This window comes from Hemiscyllium ocellatum, chromosome 1, assembly GCF_020745735.1.
Source record: "Hemiscyllium ocellatum isolate sHemOce1 chromosome 1, sHemOce1.pat.X.cur, whole genome shotgun sequence".
NCBI lineage: Eukaryota > Metazoa > Chordata > Chondrichthyes > Orectolobiformes > Hemiscylliidae > Hemiscyllium > Hemiscyllium ocellatum.
Genome location: NC_083401.1, coordinates 127,795,479 through 127,810,180, shown reverse-complemented (window position 1 = coordinate 127,810,180; position 14,702 = coordinate 127,795,479). Strand labels below are relative to the sequence as shown.

The 14,702-nt window shown below is 47.3% G+C and overlaps 1 protein-coding gene across 1 annotated transcript in view; it reads right to left on the bottom strand.

Moving 5' to 3' along the window:
* LOC132816102 (ethanolamine-phosphate phospho-lyase-like) overlaps positions 1–12,469 on the bottom strand; it is a 41,112-nt gene extending 28,643 nt beyond the window's left edge. Inside the window, exon 1 of the mRNA XM_060825550.1 lies at positions 12,140–12,469. Coding sequence (XP_060681533.1) covers positions 12,140–12,198 — 59 coding nt within the window. The 5' untranslated portion in view covers positions 12,199–12,469. The remainder of the gene's footprint in view (positions 1–12,139) is intronic.
* Positions 12,470–14,702: the final 2,233 nt, after the last annotated feature.

Sequence of the window (14,702 nt, the reverse complement as noted above, 5' to 3'; positions counted from 1 at the left end):
AACAAATGAAAATAGTCAAAAGGCGAAAAATACTTTTCTGTGGTTCAGTGCAAGACAAAGATATGAATGTTTATAGATTATATAATTTAAAAGTGACCCTTCCCAGTAGGTGGCAAAGGAAATCCTGAGTGCCCATTGACTGTTGATGAAAAAGCTAAAACAATGCTTCAAGTATTAACAATGTGAGTATTAAAGGAACTGGCCACACCTATGATCACTGTTACTGTAGAATTTATTAGTTGAGATGTTAGCATGATACATTTTGCAATACTGTAAAGTTCAACAAGTTTTATCTAATCAATTAATTTTGAACAGTGGTGATCAAAGGCTTCATGTTTCGAAATCATTTTATTTTGGCCAAGTTGAAACTGATGGATTAAGAGGCCATTTTAAAAGAATCTGAACCTTTGAGGCCTGGATATTAACAGTGACAGATTATGTAGGGAGGGCTGCAGAATTTCCACTGACAAATTTCAAAGTGTACAATTCCTCACTTGCTATGAAGTTTTAAAATGCTAGGGGGCAGGCAAGTAAGGTGAGAGGGGGAACGTTTACGCAAATAGTGACAAGAGTCTGGGCTGTGCTGCCAGGGGTAGTGGAGGTAGACACGTTAGGGTGCCAAAGGCACTTTTGGATAAGAACATGAATATGCAAGGAATGGAGAGATATGAACTAAGAGCAGGCAGAATGGATTAGTTTGGAGTCATGTTGACCACAGCATTGTGGGCCGAAGGGCTCGTTCTTGTGCTGGACAGTTCTATGTTTCACTCTCTTTTTCTTACCAGGTTCTCAAACTGAAATAGGCTGGATTGACTATCTGCTGGGAGGGGAGGAAGAGAGAGAGAGAGAGAGAGAGAGAGAACGAAAAGAGAGAGAGAGAGAGAGAGAGAAAGAGAGAGAGAGAGAGACAGAAAGAAACTGTGTTTTAGGGCTTGCAAGTCAAATCCACAAAGTGGGCCCCTGTTTTCAGTTGCAGTTGGCTAGAGGTGTTGGTGGGAATCGTTAAATCTGATCTCTGACCCCTGTTGTCAGGGGGTGGGGAGGGAAGGTGGCAAAGAGGTGGGGAGATGGAGTGGAAGCGGGAGTGTTGGGTTAGACCCTTTCGGATATTTGAACATGAAAGATGACTGATGGATGGGAGATGGAGTGGTGGTGAGAAGTCAGGGTGAAGCACCCCAGTGACTCCTGGCCCACTTCGTGCTGTGGAGCTCAGTTACCTTCTTCCCAAAACTGTCCTTGTTTTCAACAACAAAGATGCCTGGAAAATACAACCAGGCACACAGTTAAACCTCTAACTCACGTTAAACCAGCGATTATCAGCTGCATGAACAAAATACATTTGCTGACCCTCCTCCCCCCACCATTTAGCAGTCATCGTTGCGTCTCTTTAAAACTGACAAGAGAAGCTGGTTGGAGTTGCATTTGACAAGTTTGGAAAAATAAAATTAATCTCTGATCCGGATCCCCATCCACATCCTTTAGAGGGTTAATGACCAGGATCATAGCCCATTACTAGGGACTTCAAATTGCATAGGGATATCAACTTGGCAGTTCATACATCTGAAGGAACCCAGAACAATGACAATGTTTCAAAATTAGAGCTATGATGAAAATCAGGAAGCACAATTTCACAGAAAGGATGGTGGAAACCAAGGACTGTCTTATTCTCAAAAGGCTGGAGTAATTGAAGTTCACAGGCTGTGATTGATAGGTTTTTGATGGGGAATGATATCTGAAATACTTGAGCAAAAGGCAGTAACTGAAATCAGCCATAACTTAGTTAGAAAATAGTTCAAGAGCCTGATGTTTCACCCTGTTCCTGTCCTACATTGCTCCAAGGACACCATAGAAATAGATTCAGTGGTGGGAGAGAGGAGATATTAGACTTGAATGTCAAGGTGCCTATACTGATATATCATTTTACAGACAAAATCATTATCGGCATCGTGAGTGGTCAGCATCCCACACAAATTACTGCTTGTTTCCATCCACAGGGAAGATTTGTGGCTTTCTACGATGAAGCTCTCCCCAAAAAAGGTTATTTTATTTCAGGAGTCCAAGTTACCTCGCTGGTCTGGAAAGTTAGACTTGAACCTTCTTGCAGGCTAGTTTAGCTTCCATGTTCCAGCCTCCACATTTAATACCACGTCCCACTGAGACCAGGGAACATATAGTGAACTCATCCCTCTAACCAAATGTGTGGATTGAGGGGGGTACATGCTTCAGCAGAAAGGAAGGTCCATTCCAGAAAATCTTCCAGCACAGGTTGGAAGCTGGTACAAGTGTATCTTAACTTAGTTCCAGAAATTCCACTATTAACTCAGTGGATTGAGATTGCGCTGGATACTAATGTGCTTTCTTGTGAAGAGAGGTCTGTGAGAAATTTGATTTATGGTGGATATTCTTTTTGTTATTTATTTGTGCCCAGTATGTGGACCTTGCTGACTGAATGAACATCTGCAGTCCATCCTTAATTATCTTTGAGAGCTGGTGGTGAGCTGGCTTCTTAAACCACGAAGATGTTCCAAAGTACCTTTCTGTGTGTTTCATCCTGAAACATCATGGGGAATTCAGTTAGTGTTGGTTTCCTGCATTAAACAGGCAGCCTGATCAAAATGCATGTCTGAAAGATGATGGTGATAGGTCAAAGTAGACTTTGGCCTCGAGTCTCAATTGAATTGAATCAATTAACTGTTGATGCCAATTGGTTGGCTGGATACATCATCAGGCCGGATTCCTGATGGAGGGCTCCTGCCCGAAACATCGATTTTCCTGCTCCTTGGATGCTGCCTGACCTGCTGTGCATCTTCAGCACCATTCCAATTTTGACTCTAATTTCCAGCACCTGCAGTCATAACTTTTGTCTGGTTGGATACATTGTGTATTCAAGGTCTGGAAACCATACAAAAGCCCAGAGAATAATTGACATGAAACAAAAAAAAATTATAGAATCGAACCTACAGTGCAGAAAGAAGCCATTCGGCCCACTGAGTCTACAACAACTCTCCAGAGGGCATCTCACCTCAACCCAAATCCCCAGATGCATGGATTTCTTCCATTTCATCCTTATTCAGTTCACACATTAAAGACACACTTGTGAAACTGTGTATAATACTGTTCTTCACAGAATGGGTATGAAATGAAACAACAGACTGCTCTCTGTGAAACTCCTTGAATTGGCTATCATTTTGTGCTCAAGCCTCTGGAGGAGGACTGAATGCACAATCTTTGTTCTTAAAGAATGGGGCAGCACAGTGGCTCAGTGGTTAGCACTGCTGCCTCTCAGCGCCAGGGACCCGGGTTTGATTCCAGCCTCGGGTGACTGTCTATGCGGGTTTCCTCCATGTGCTCTGGTTTTCTCCCACAGTCCAAAGATGTGCAGGTCAGGTGAATTGGCCATGCTAAATTGCCCATAGTGATAGGTGCATTAGTAGGGGAATGAGTCTGGGTGGGTTAATCTTCGCAGGGTCAGTGTGGACTTGTTGGGCCAAAGGGCCTGTTTCCACACTGTAGGGAATTTAAGCTAATGCTCCTGACTCAGCCCCAACTGCCCAACTGGTCCCTGTGTCAACACATCAAATAAGCTGACTCTCTAGTGCTGCCTGTGGGAGGTGATGTCTTTTGGAAGAAGTGTTAGACTGAAGCACCCCATCTGCTCTTTCAGATGACAGACAAGATCAGTGGCACTACAGCAGGGGAGTTACACATAGCATCCTGGCCAAAATGTACTCCTCAATCCGGTTATTACTATATTGCTTTTTGATGATGAAATATTGCATCACTTCCAGTGTGCCTTTGGCCATCTGAGGCATTTGACAACAAAAACCTCAACTCTGGCATCAAGCTCATAGCCTATTGGGTAACAGTCAATCATAGGATCCCTACAGTATGGAAACAGGCCATTTGGCCCAACAAGTCCACACCAATCCTTCAAAGAGTATCCCAGTCAGACCCATTCACCTACCCTATTACTCTACATTTACCCCTGACTAACACACATAGCCGACACATCTCTGAACACTATAAGCAATTTAGAATGATCAATTCACCTAGTCTGCACACCTTTGGAATTTGGGAGGAAACCGGAGCACCCAGAGAAAACCTGAGAGAATGTGTAAACTCCACACAGACAGTTGCCCGAGGTTGGAATCAAACCCAGGTCCCAAGTGCTGTGAGGCAGCAGTGCTAACCACTGAGCCACTGTGCCACCCATCCTTGTGTGTGTGTCAAACTTATGGAAAATGAAGAGCAGACATCTCTCAGGAGAAACAGTGCAAGCTATTCTTCTGCAAAGTCCTGTGAATCCACTGACAGGATAGGTGCTTCAATGTCAGGGTCTTCTTTCTGACCAACATCCCCAGCATCGAGGCACTGGGTAGAGTCAATCAGATGTACCACATCATTCCATACCACAATGGGCCACGTCATTCACTTTCCTAACTCAAGACTTTCCAAGCAAATTTTCTACTCCAAGCTTCATCACAGCAAGCAGTTACCGGACAGAGGAAATACTTCAAGAACATCCTCAAAACCTCTGAAAAAATGTCACAGCACCTGACTCAATGGAAACTCCTGTCCAAGTCTGTCCAAACTGGAGAAGAGAGATCTGGGAAGATGTCAAAGAAACATAGAAAATAGGAGCTGGGGCAGACCATCGGGCTCTTTGATTGTCAAACCATTCAATATGAATTCAACTCAGTGCCCAGTTACTATATTTTTTTCATATTCATTCATGGGAAGAGGACACCATTGATTAGGCCAACATTTATTGCCTAACCCAAAGGGTAGTTAAGAGTCAACCACTTGCTGGAGTCACATGCAGGTCAGACCAGGTAAGATGGCAGTTTCCTTCCCTAAAGGACATCAGTGAACCAGATGGATGTTTCCAACATTTAACAATGGGTTCATGGTCATCATTAGACCACTAATTCCAGAATTTTACTGAATTCAAATTCCACCATTTGCTGTGGCAGGATTTGAACCCAGATTCCCAGAACTTGACCTGCATCATTGGACTGTTAACCCAGAGACAATACCACTAGCCACCAGCTCCCCTGCTCCTCCACTTTCTCCCCATACTTTTTGATTCTTTTAATCCTAAGAATCATATCTAACTCCTTCTAGAAAACATTTAATGTTTTGACCTGTCTAGTCCTGTTTGAATGTTAAAGGTTTCTATGAGATTGCTCCCCCCACCCCCATTCTTCAACATCTCGTGAATATAGTCCCAATCGATCCAGCCTCTCTTCAGATTTCAATCTTGCCATCCTAGGCTTCAACCAGGAGGCTGGAAGAACACAGCAGGCCAGGCAGCACCAGGAGGTGGAGAAGTCAACATTTTGGGTGTAACCCTTCTTCAGGGCTGAGGGTGGGTGCTAGGGGAGATACAGATTGGGTGGAGGGTGGGGGAGGGTGGGGAAGGTTGGTGTGATAGGGATAGGTTGAGGGTATGACCTGGTTGGTCGATGGAGGAATGAGTCCGGTTGGTGGCTGGAAGGAAGGGTTGGTCAGAGGAATGGAAGGGAGAGCGGGAAGGGAGGTTCGAAATCTGTGAGGCCAAACAGTCTGTCCTCAGGAAAGGGCTCACATTCCTGCCCCAGCATTCCTCAATGAATCCCGTACCCACCACACAGTAAATTACCTGTCAAAAGACCATAAGACCATAAGACATAGTAAGGCCATTCGGCCCATCGAGTCCACTCCGCCATTCAATCATGGCTGATGTCACTCTGGGTCCTAAGCAGACCCTTTGCAAAAATATACTAAACTGCAACCTACCTGCTTCACAGGGTCCTGGAAGGATCACTAAACTGGAAGGAGTTATAATCCACTCCACCAGATCACCGGACCACTCAAATGTAAGAAACATGTGAGGAAGCGGGGTAAGTGTGCCGGCCTGCTAGTAAGACTGAGACTATGCGGTTTCAAGTCCCCCCTTCCTAGCTTACTCCGAGCAAATGTACAATCTCTGGAGAACAAGATGGATGAACTCAGATCACGGTTCAGCTTCCAGCTTGAACTGCAGGACTGCTGCGCCCTCTGCTTCACAGAAACCTGGCAAAACCCATCCCTTCCCGACTCCACATTTCAGGCTGATGGTTTTTCTATCCATCGTATGGACCACACAGCATCCTCAGGTAAGACAAAGGGTGGAGGGGTTTGGCTTTTTAATCAACAACTTGTGGTACATGGACATTGCAATCCTGGGTAGCCTTGAACTCCTCACCATCAAGTGTCACCCCTTCTATCTACCACAGGAATTTACCGCTGCTATAGTAACTGCTGTGTACATACCACCACAGGCAAAGGTTGAGGAAGCTCTGGATGTGCTGTACTCCATCACGAACACCCTGGAGATGGAACACCCTGAGGTCCTGTTTATTGTAACTGGTGACTTCAATTAAGCCAAAGGAAGGTGTTGCCCAAGTACCACCAGAACATTACCTGCCCCAGCAGGGGCCTGAACATTTCTGACCACTGCTACAGGACTGTGGAAGATACCTACCACTCCATCCCCTAGCCTCATTTTGGGAACTCCAGCCACAATGCTGTGTTTCTTCTCCCAGCTTATAGGCAAAAGTTCAAGCAGGAGACCCCCATCGAGGATACAGGCTCAGTGCTGGTCGGAGGAAGCAGAGGATCAACTCCAGTGCTGTCTGGAATCGGCTGATTGGGTCAAAAGGTACCTTGGACAAGTACGCCACCACTGTCCCAGACTTTATCAGCAAGTGTGTAGAGGACTGCATACTGAGGAAGTCAATCTGGGTGTTCCCCAACAGGAAACCCTGGATGAATCAGGACATACAGAACCTGCTAAAAGCCAGATGTGAGGCCTTCACATCAGGAGACCCACTAAAATATAAGGAATCCAAGTATGACCATCGCAGAGCCATTAAGACAGCTAAGGACCAATACCGATCCAAACTAGAGACCCAGACAAACACCCAGCGATGATGGCAAAGACTGAATGACATCACAGGTTCTAAAAAAAGACAGTTCAAGATAGCAGATGATGACACATACCTCCCAGATTGTCTCAATGCCTTTTATGCTCGCTTTTAGCAGAGTTTCGGCGGACAGGTAACATCTATTCCGACAAGTCCAGACAAACCTGTCCCAACAGTCACTGCATCAGAAGTCAGATCAGTTTTCCTTTGTGTGTATCCAAGGGAAGCGATGGGACCAGACGGAGTACTAGGCTGTGCACTCAGAGCATGTGCAGATCAAATGGCAGAGGTCTTCTCGGACACCTTCAACCTCTCCCTGCAGCAGGCCACTCTCCCTGCCTGTTTCAAGAGGGCCAACATCATCCCTGTGCCTAAGAAGGCTCATGCAGCATGTCTCAATGACTACCGCCCAGTGGCCTTAACTTCGGTGGTCATGAAGTGCTTTGAAAGGCTGGTCATGACATTAATAAATCCAGCCTCCCCACTACTCTTGGCCCACTCCAATTTCCCTATCGGACCAACAGGTCCACATCAGCTACCATATAACTTGCCCCTCACTCCTCCCTAGAACATCTTGACACCAAGAACAGCTACATAAGAATCCAACTCATTGAAAGCTGAACTGCAGTCAACACTATTATCCCCTGGAGACTGATTACTGAACTTAGTGATCTCAGACTGAGCCCCACTCTCTGCAACTGGATCCTCAGTTTCCTGACCCACAGGCCACAATCAGTGAAGATTGGGGACAATATTTCATCCTCACTAACACTCAACACTGGAACACCCCAGGATTCTTACTCAACCCCCTATTGTACTCACTGTATACCCATGACTGCATTGCCAAATACCAGACTAATGCCATTTACAAGTGCACTGATGACACCACCATAATCAGTTGAATTTCAAATGGTGACAAAACAGACTACAGTCGGGAGGTGGATGACCTGGAAAAATGGAGCACTGAGAACAACCTAGCTCTCAATGCTGGCAAAACCAAGGAACTCATTATTGACTTTCGACGGGATGTCACTCATGCCCCCCTATACATTAACAGCACAGAGGTGGAACGAGTCAAGCTCCTGGGAGTGGTCATCCACAACAAGCTTTCTTGGACTGTTCATGTGGACACATTGGTTACAAACGCCCACCAACATCTCCTCTTCCTCAGGCAGCTGAGGAAATTTGACATGACGGTGAATTCCCTTGCCAACTTTTATAGGTGCACCATCGAGAGCATTCTGTCTGGATGTATCACTACCTGGTACGGCAACTGTACCATTCAAGATCGGAGATGGTTACAGAGAGTGGTGAACCCAGCCCGGACGATCACAAAGGCCAACCTCCCATCTACAGAATCCATCTACCCAGCCCGCTGTCAAGGAAAGGCCGCCAGCATTCTCAAAGATCCATCCCACCCTGGTTATGCTTTTCTACAACCTCTACCATCTGGGAGAAGGTACAGAAGCCTGAACACATGCACCAGCCGGTTTTGTAACAGTTTCTACTCCATTGTTGCTAGAATACTGAATGGACCCTCAAACTCTTAACATTCACCTGTACCTGTGTTTTGGTTCTTGCCACTCTTTACCTATTATTTACTCATCGATGTTATTTAACTATGGGATCTGCCTGTTTTACTCACAAGACAAAGCTTTTCACTGTGCCTTGGTACATGTGACAATAAATTCAGTTCAATTTAATTCAATCCACCTAGTCACCCCTCCACCAGCCTCGCGCCTGCCCTAGACCTCCTCATTGCTGATTGCTCATGTGACAGCGGCTGCCTCAATTTCTCCACCCCTACTCCCCATTCACTCCAACCTCGCCCTCTCCAAATGTGCAGTGCTTCACTCTCTCCGCACCAATCCCCGGTTCACCATTAAACCTGCTGACAAAGGCAGGGCGGGGGTAGTCTGGAGGATGGACCTCTATGTTGCAGAGGCTGAGCGCCAGCTCTCCGACACTCTACCTTCCCTGGCCCACGACCCAGCCGCGACCCATCAGACCATGATCACTCGCACTGTCCGTGCTCTCACTGCCTCCAGTGATCTCCCCTCCACTGCCTCCAACTTATTGTCCCCCAGGCCCGCACCGTTTGGTTCTACCTGTTCCCCAAGATCCACAAGACCAACTACCCCGGCCGACTCATCGTCTCGACATGCTCGGGCCCCCCGAATGCATTGCGTCCTACCTCGACTCCATCCTCTTCCCCTTGGTCCAGGCACTTCCCACCAACATCCACAACACCAACCATGCCCTTCACCTCTTCAGTAACCTCCCGTTCCCCAGCCCCCAGCACTTTATCTCCACCCATGGACATGCAGTCATTGTACACGTCCATACCCAATAAGGCCCTCAGCTTCTTCCTCTCCAACAAACACATCCAGTCTCTGTCCATCAATACCCTCCTCCACCTCGCCAAACTAGTCCTCACCCTCAATAACCTTTCCTTTAACTCTTTCCATTGCCTCCAAATCCAGGGGATGGCCATGGGCACTCAGATGGGCCCTAGCTACGCCTGCCTCTTTGTCAGCTATGTTGAATGGTCCCTCTTCAGTACCTACACAGGCACTGTGCACCAACTGTTACATCGATGACTGCGTTGGCGCAGTGTCCTGCATCCAGGCTGAACTGGAGCAGTTCAGCGACTTCGCCAACAACTTCCACCTCCCCCTCAAATTCATTTGGTCCATTTTGGACACCTCCCTCCCCTTTCTTGACCTCTCCGTTTCCATCTTTGGTGACAGTCTCCAGATGGACGTTTACTTTAAACCCACAGACTCCCATAACTATGGACTACACCTCCTCCCACCCCACATCCTGCAAGAACGCCATTCCGTTCTCCCAGTTCCTCTGTCCCCACTGCATCTGCTCAGATGAGGAGATATTCCAGTCCCAAACATTCCAGATGTTCACCTATTTTGAACAATATGCTTGATGCATGAGAGCTTTCTGTGTGTAAACTGACTGTCACATTTCTTGCATTACAACTCTTTCTAAATCTTTCATTGGCTGCATAGTGTTGCCAGGCATCTAAAAGTCTGAAATGGACAATTTTAAAAAAAATCAGGTGCTGTCTGGGGTCCTGAACATTTGCAGTTATTTTGACTTCTATAATTTGTGTTCCCAGTCTGTCAAATATAGATGTTCCTCCGTGTGTAGTCCTGCCACCCTTTTTCTGAGCTCAGTAGCTCCTTATCTCCAATACCTTCCAATTCAGATGAAAGCTCATCACCCAGGAACTTTGACTCTGTTTGTCTCTCTTCTTCCTGGTATAATTGAAGGCCAAGTTCTTAAGTGTAGTTAAGACAGAGATAGCTTCCTGATTAGTAAGGAGATCAAGGGTTACTGGGAGAAATTGAGAAACATATCAGCCAAGAATTGAATGGCAGAGCAGAAATGGCTTAATTCTGCTCCTATATCTTATAGTCTAATGTGGAACCCACATTAAAAGGTGTAGTTGAAATGAGAAGATGTACACTGAAGAGCTAGACAGATATGTCAGGGCTAAGAGAGGGGACCACGTGTTACATAAGGAGGATGGGCAGGGATTTCTGTGGAACATACCTGTCAGGCAAAAATGACCTTTTCCCTGCGCTGTAAATTTTATATCAGGTTATTCTACACCACACCCATGTGACACACTGTTTCTGTCACCCTGCCCCACTGGATCCCTCACCGAGCTGTTGATGAAGGCACCGAACTGAAAGCTGCTCACTCAGGGAGAAAGGCTACACCAGCAACAAGTCTGCAGGGACAGTCGGGGGCAGTGGGAAGAAATGTGACCGATGCTGAATACAAGCCAAAAGAACCGTGGATGCTGGAAACCAGAAACAAAAACGTGAAATTGCTGGGGAAAAAAAGTGATTTTTGTTCTGAGGAAAGGTCGCTGGACCCGAAGCGGGAATCTGACTTCTCTCTAACAGATGCAGCCACACTTGCTGAGCTTTTCCAGCAGCTTCTGGGTTTTTGTTGCTATTGACTGACACAGAGCTGGACACGCAGCAGCAGCAGCTTCCCGGAGGGTCAGGGTCAGGGTCAAACCCCAGGACAGCAGCTTCCCGGAGACAGGGTCAGGGTCAGGGTCAAACCCCAGGACAGCAGCTTTGCTTAGGGAGGGTCAGGGTCAAACCCCAGGACAGCAGCTTCCCGGAGACAGGGTCAGGCTCAGGGTCAAACCCCAGGACAGCACCTTTCCGGAGGGACTGTTAGGGTCAGGGGCAAACCCCAGGACAGCAGCTTCCCAGATGGAGGGACAGGGTCAGTGTCAAACCCTAGGACAGCAGCTTCCCGGAGGGACAGGGTCAGGGTCAAACCCCAGGGCAGTAGCTTCCCGGAAGGACAGGGTCAGGGTCAAATCCCAGGACAGCAGTTTCCCAGAGGGAGGGACAGGGTCAAACCCCAGGACAGCAACTTCCTGGAGGGCGGGACAGGATCAGTGTCAACCCCAGGACAGCACCTTCCCGGGGGAGGGGCAGGGACAGGGTCAAACCCCAGAACAGCAGCTTCCTGGAGGGAGGGACAGGGTCAGTGTCAGGGTCAAACCCCAGGACAGCAGCTTCCTGGAGGGAGGGACAGGGTCAGTGTCAGGGTCAAACCCCAGGACAGCAGCTTCCTGGAGTGTGGGACAGGGTCAGGGTTAAACCCCAGGACAGCAGCTTCCCGGAGGGTCAGGGTCAGGGTCAAACCCCAGGACAGCAGCTTCCCGGAGTGAAGGACAGGGTCAGGGTCAAACCCCAGGACAGCAGCTTCCTGGAGTGTGGGACAGGGTCAGGGTCAGTGTCAAACCCCAGGACAGCAGCTTCCCGGAGTGAAGGACAGGGTCAGGGTCAAACCCCAGGACAGCAGCTTCCTGGAGTGTGGGACAGGGTCAGGGTCAGGGTCAAACCCCAGGACAGCAGCTTCCCGGAGTGAAGGACAGGGTCAGGGTCAAACCCCAGGATAGCAACTTCCTGGAGACAGGGTCAGGCTCAGGATCAAACCCCAGGACAGCACCTTCCTGGAGTGTCAGGGTCAAACTCCAGGACAGCACCTTCCCGGAGGGAGGGGCAGGGTCAGGGCCAAACCCCAGGACAGCAACTTCCCAGAGGGACAGGGACAGGGTCAGGGTCAAACCCCCGGACAGCACCTTCCGGACACCCGCACTGCCGCCGGAAAAGGGGGTGCAGCCGTAGCAGCTGAGTACTCACCCGATGTGTTTGTGGCGGAGCTGGATGGTCTGCTGTTTGCTGAACAGCTCAGTGGCCATTCCGACAGTGTCTGGAGTCTGGGAGCTGCCGATGTCAGCCACAGCTTCAGGGAGTCTCCTCAGATCCAGCAGCTCCCGCGATGACTGTCCGCCCAAGTCCCCAATTGCGGGACAGCACTCCTTGCTCTCCCTCTCTCTGAGCCTGACAGTGTTGTTCGTTTTATAGTTTCTGGTAAACAGGTTTGTCACGTGTGTTGTACTGGAGCCTGATGCCTTCACTGCTCCCTCCTCCCTCCTGGGCTGCTCCAAATGCTTCCCAATGCTGCCATCCCGCCAGCTGCAGGACGGGCCTGTATGTGTGTAAAAGGGAAACCGTTTGCTCATATTGACACCCCCCACACACAAGGCTTTCAGAGCCCTATATAAGTAAACATACCCGCATGAGAGAAATAACTTCCTGGGAAGTCAAACCAATCACATATACTGTTATCAGAGAGAGAGAAAAAGAACCTTTAACACATGAATCTGGAGATCCCAACAGTTGTTCTCCAAAAGGTATTGTTTGGAAAATGCGTTGAGAAGTCCGATAGTCCTGAAGACTATTACATCAATTCAAACCTATCACCCGCTAAAACTTACAGAAACTCAGCGTTGCTCCACTTTCACCTTCATTTCCGTTTGCTCTGTTCATAACCTTCTGGAACTTGCAACTTTCTTTCTCCAGTTCCCGGCCTCTTTCTGGGACAGCACATCACTAAAACATTTTTAAAATGTACTTAAATAAAATTGAAAACTTGACTCAAACATACTGTTCAAAAATATTTAGAGGTTTATTGTTTCTGGCTTAATTGTTGAGAAAAAACAAACCAGCAGCACTTCTGTAGTAAAGATCATTTCTAAAAAAAAAGTTGAAGTAACAACTTAATTTCGAAAAGGTACTTTTCCTTCATTAAATGCATACATAATGTAGTAAGGCATTGCAATGGAGTCTCAGAGATATTGCTGAAAAGATTATTATTTCTACATGAAAACTTTTACCTGAATGCGGCATGCATTGTGGAAAATTACATGGGTATGTTCTGTATACAAAAGCAAACAAATTTGAACTGACCAATTATTGTCTTTTCAGTCTATTGTCCGCCATCAGCAAAGTGATAGAGAGTAATCAACGGTGCTATCAAGCAGCACTTGCTTTGCAATAACCTGTCCATTGACACTCAGTTTGGGTTCTGCCAGGGTCACTGTGCTCCTGACCCCATTACAGCCTTGGTCCAAACATAGACCAAAACCGCTGGGCTAAAGAGCTGAGGTGAGAGTGACAGCCTTTGACATCAGGTAGCATTTGACTGAGTATAGAAATCAATGAACCCTATCAACACCAGAGTCAAGGGGATTCATTGGAAAACTCACTGGTTGAGTCATACATAGCACAAAGGAAGGCAGTTGTGGTGTTTGGAGGTCAATCATCTTAGCTGGAGTTCCTCGTGGTAGTGTGTTAGGTCCAACCATCTGCTTCATGAACAACCTTCCTTCCATCATAAGGTCAGAAGTGGAGATATTTGCCGATGATTGCACAATGTTCAGCACCGTTTGCAACTTCTCAGCAGTCCATGTTCAATGCAGCAAGACCTGGACAATATCCAGGTGTGGGCTGATAAGTGGAAAGTAAAATTTGCCGCACACAAGTACCAGACAATGACCATCTGCAACAAGAGAGAATCTAATCATCAACCCTTGTTGTTCAATGGCATTACAATCACCTTAAACCCCACCATCAACTTCCAGGGAGGAACCACTGAGTAGACACTGAACTGAACCAGTTACATAAATTCTGTGGCTAAAAGAGCAGGTCAAAGGCTAGAAATTCTGCAGCAAATAACACAGCTCCTGACTCCCCAAAACTGCCCACCATTTACAAGGCACAATTAATGGAATGTGGTCGAATACTCCCCACTTTCCTGTGTGGGTGCAGCTCCAACAACACTCAAGAAGTTTGACACCAGACAAGACAAAGCAGCTTGCTTCCTTGGCACCACACTCATCACTTTCAGCAATCATTCCCTTCAAGACTGACGCATAGTGGCGGTATTGTGCGCCATCTACAACCTGCAGTAACTCACCAAGACTGCCCGACAACACCTTCCAAACCTACAATGTTTAATAGCAAAAGGAAAAGGGCAGCAGGAGACGCCTGTACTTGCAAGTGCCCCTCCAAGTCACACAGCATTCTGACCTGGAATTATATCACTTATCCTTCACTATCACTGGATCAACAATTTGGAGCTCTTCCTAATGGTGCAGTTCCTAATGAACCAATGGCCAGGGATGGGATGGCTCGAAGGCAGCTTGCCAACACCTTACCCATGGCAATTCGAGATGGGCAAAAAAGTTATCCCAGCCAGCAATGTCCAGGAATAGAAAAAAAAATTCTTTCTCCATACAATGCACTGAATTTCCCAGTACCACTGCTTGAAGAACATGATTGCCTTTTTCTGAAATTGTGTAGTCTTTTATCCTCCTTCTTTGAAGACACATGGAATGGATTTTATTCTTCCCAACCTGAG